At 44.5% G+C, this 3666-nt stretch overlaps 1 protein-coding gene across 2 annotated transcripts in view; it reads right to left on the minus strand.

Moving 5' to 3' along the window:
* Window positions 1–3666, minus strand: part of ICK (intestinal cell kinase) — a 56609-nt gene that overhangs the window by 2515 nt on the left and 50428 nt on the right. For both annotated transcript variants that reach the window (XM_021712158.1, XM_008057696.1), the window contains exon 12: window positions 2661–2789. In XM_021712158.1, coding sequence (XP_021567833.1) covers window positions 2661–2789 — 129 coding nt within the window. The remainder of the gene's footprint in view (window positions 1–2660; window positions 2790–3666) is intronic.

Consider the following 3666-nt stretch of genomic DNA (forward strand, 5'->3'; position numbering starts at 1 on the left):
TAATTCCGGCTACTTGGAAGGCTGAGGTGGAAGGATCGCTGGAGCCCAGCAGGTCGAGGCTGCGGTGGCCGGGAGCGGTCACTGCACTCCAGTCTGGGTGACAGAGTGAAGCTCCAACTCAAAAAAATAAAAAATAAAACAAATAAAAACAAATAAACAAACATTAGAAGACAAAACTAGCATTGTAGAGCAATAAAGAATTGCATTTTTACTTTTATGGGAAAAAATAATTATGATGAAAACAGTGAATTCTGAACAGAGCAGTCCACCATGCCACATCGTCAGAAAAACTAGAGGGGTGAAGACAGTACTGGCTCCTGTAGACAGCAACCAAATAGAGGGTTGTTGTTTAAATTTTTTTAAAAGAGAAATCTGACATTCTTATTCTTTGTAAAAATAGCTTTAGCTAGTTCTGAAATTTGCTTTTTTTGCTCTGTAATACAGAAGAGTTATCCTTCTCTGTCAGTATATACAAATTCTAGAGTATGTGAAACCATAATTCACACAATCATCTTCTTACTGATCAACACACAGGCTACCTTAATGACTTAATTATTACAAATAATTATACATGAAACATATCACAATCAGAAAAATTAATCATTATTTAAAAATATTAAATACAGTCACTTTTGATGTCATTTTCGTTTGAGAGTACTTCAAGGGCAGGGACTGTAAGTTACTCATCTTTGTATTCCAGGAGGTTAATGGAATGCTTCGCATGGAGCAGATAATCCATTAATATTGGATGGGTAAATGAATATCTATGGTGTTTATTTTTAAGGCTTAAAGGTGCACAAGGAATAATGCTGTGATTGGCCATTATACAAACAGAAGTTCCACCCATTAGACAAGTCAGTCAGTGACACAGTTGCTGTGTCTTCACAACACAGAGTGTTCTTCGCATGGTTTAAGGCAGAGTGGGAAACACGGTCTTGAATGCATGTGTGAGGAGTGCTGGTGTCGGCTGAAGTGCATTTTGCTCTTTGATGAATGAGGACTTATGAAGAAAAATGGGAAGATCATTTGAAGTGACAGAAAAGAAAAAAATCTATAATCAATAAATACAAGACTATGAACCTCATTAGCAGACAGGACATGCAAGTTTAAACTACAATAAGATACCGGTTCACACCCATTAGATTAGCACAGATTTGAGTCCTGACAGAACTGAGTGGCATCAAGGATGCAGCACAACTCTCACACTCTGCTGGGGAGCAATTTGACAGTATGTGCGAAGTTGAAGATAAGCACATGCTTGAACGCAAACGTTTCCTCTTAGTTACTACGCCTGGAGAAACCCCTAAACATGTGTACGACAACTGAGTACAATCAAGTGCATTTCAGCACTCTTTCTTTTTTTTTTTTGAGTTGGAGTCTCACTCCGTCGCCCAGACTGGAGTGCAGTGGCACACTCACAGCTACCCCAGCATTGACCTGCTGGGCTCTAGCGATCCTTCTGCTTCAGCCTTCCAAGTAGCCAGAACTATAGGCGTGCACTACCATGCCCGGCTTATTTTTTATCTGTTGTAGAGACGAGGTCTTGCCAAGTTGCCCAGACTGGTCTCGAGCCCGTGGACTCAGGCAATCCACTCGCCTCGGCCTCCCAAAGTGCTGGGATTACAGGCTGAGCCACCGAGCCTGGCCTCATCACTCTTTCTTATGGCAAAAATCACAGACAACTTATGTGTTTGTCAAGAAAAGAAGGAATAAGTAAATTATGATCTATATAAATAATAAATTATGTTATTACATGGTTATGTACATCATATATGCTATATAGCATATATATGTCTAATTGCCACACAAATATATTTAGTAAAAGAGTGAAGTAGAGATCCAGATTATGTTCACATAAATTTTAAAACATGCGAAACCACATTATGAACTTCATACATATTTTTAAAAATGCATAGGCATAATAAACATAAAAATGCATAGGAAAATCAGGATGGGGGGGGTGGGAAGAGGGAGGTAGGGAAGGGAAAGGCCTAGACACTGGGCTTTCTGTATCTGCAAACTTTGTGGTGGGGGAGGGGGTGGCTACATGGGTGTTGATATATTCTTTCTTTTTTTGTATCCCTTAAAAGAAACAAAACCTAAATGAGTGCACGTGGGAGAAGTGAAGCTCAGGTGTTCCCTGGACAGTGTGGAAGGGAATGCAGCATGTGACTGGGCTCCCCGTGTGAGGGAAAGATGACACAGACACAGGTTAGCCTGGAACACTTGGGAAATTCATTCACCGGTTTAACAAGGGGGCAGGGGGGCATTCCAGACTGTGCACCTTCCAACTAGAAGGAATTCTGATGCCCTGGCCTGAGGCTGGGTCATCAGACACCAGGTAAATCTAGAAGAGGGTAGTTGTAGCCAAGGTGCAGCCAGGGCTTCAGCCTTCAGGCCAGCTCAGAGTCCTAGGGTTAGTTTTGTTTTTCCTTTGAGCCAGGGAAGACTACGCTCTGCTGTAAAGCCAGCCTTAGGGGCTGGCTAAGTCCCCAAGGCCTGCTGCTGAGAAAGACAGAAGGGGGTAGGGCTGGAAAAGAGGAAGGGCTGTCACACCAGAAAGGCCCTCGTGTCCCGCAGCTTGGTCATGGCTCTCTGCCCATCTTGCTGCATCCAGGGAATTTGCTTTTTGTCACCTAGGAGTTAACATCATTACTCACCTGAATTTACTTTGCTGATTACAGACACTGTCCCTGAAGATTTTCCAGACAAACCAGAACTGGACCATGGATTTGGTGGAATAAAGTCCTTGCCTGGATTCGAGAGTATGCCATTCCTTATGTTTATTCCTAATGGAAAAGAAATGGCTTTAAAATGCAAAAGACACATTCAGTGTCACACCGGACTTCAGATATGAAATTGACACAGAACCCAGTTTGGCAAAAAACTCTCCATGGTGCAATAATCCAAGCAAAAACTGATTATGATGAAGTCAAGCTGGTAGGGTAGATGACAGATGAAAGATATCACTTGCAGGGGGGCCAGAGAGGACTCTGGCATTTCTCCCACAGATCTGTCCCTGTCATGTCCTCAGGTGCAGCCCTGGTTCCTGGAATTCTGATCCTCTCCCTTCCCAGGCCACTTTCTCCAGTCAATTTCCAATTCTTCCCTGTCCCCAGCCCACGCCCAGCGCTGTGGCCCTCTGCTCTCTTCTTCCTACGTGTCCCCCAAGGGAGGCTCCACCTTCTCAGCTGACTGGGACCACAGTGGCCATCATGTCCTGATGTCTCTGCCTGTGCCAACAATGCTCACCAACTCCGTTCCCTCATACTCAAGACCTCCAGAACAGGGCCTTCTTGACCTCAGTGCCCCTTTGCCTCGCCCTCAGAACTGCTTTCCCACTACACGCTCCTGTTCCTGCAGGCACTGCAGCTGTTTTTCAGAACTGGAAGTCTGAATTCCCCCTTTAGCTCCTCCTCCTTCCCTGAGAACCAAAAATAAATGAAACCATTCTCTGACTTGCTCCCTGCTCCCTTCTGCCTGTGGTCACTGTGGTTTGAGTCTTCGTCCACTCACACTTGGATCACTCTGCACCTGTCATCTGGTCTCTCTTCTTCCAGGTCATCTGAAACGGTTAGGCTAATCTCTCAAGCCCACAATGAAGCTGGCAGGAGTTAGCAGCCCCATCCCCAGCCAGAGGAAAGGAAGTCTGTGCCTCAGGAGGGC

Source organism: Carlito syrichta, unplaced genomic scaffold (assembly GCF_000164805.1).
Source record: "Carlito syrichta isolate Samal-C Ts95f unplaced genomic scaffold, Tarsius_syrichta-2.0.1 Scaffold303106, whole genome shotgun sequence".
Classification (NCBI taxonomy): Eukaryota; Metazoa; Chordata; class Mammalia; order Primates; family Tarsiidae; genus Carlito; species Carlito syrichta.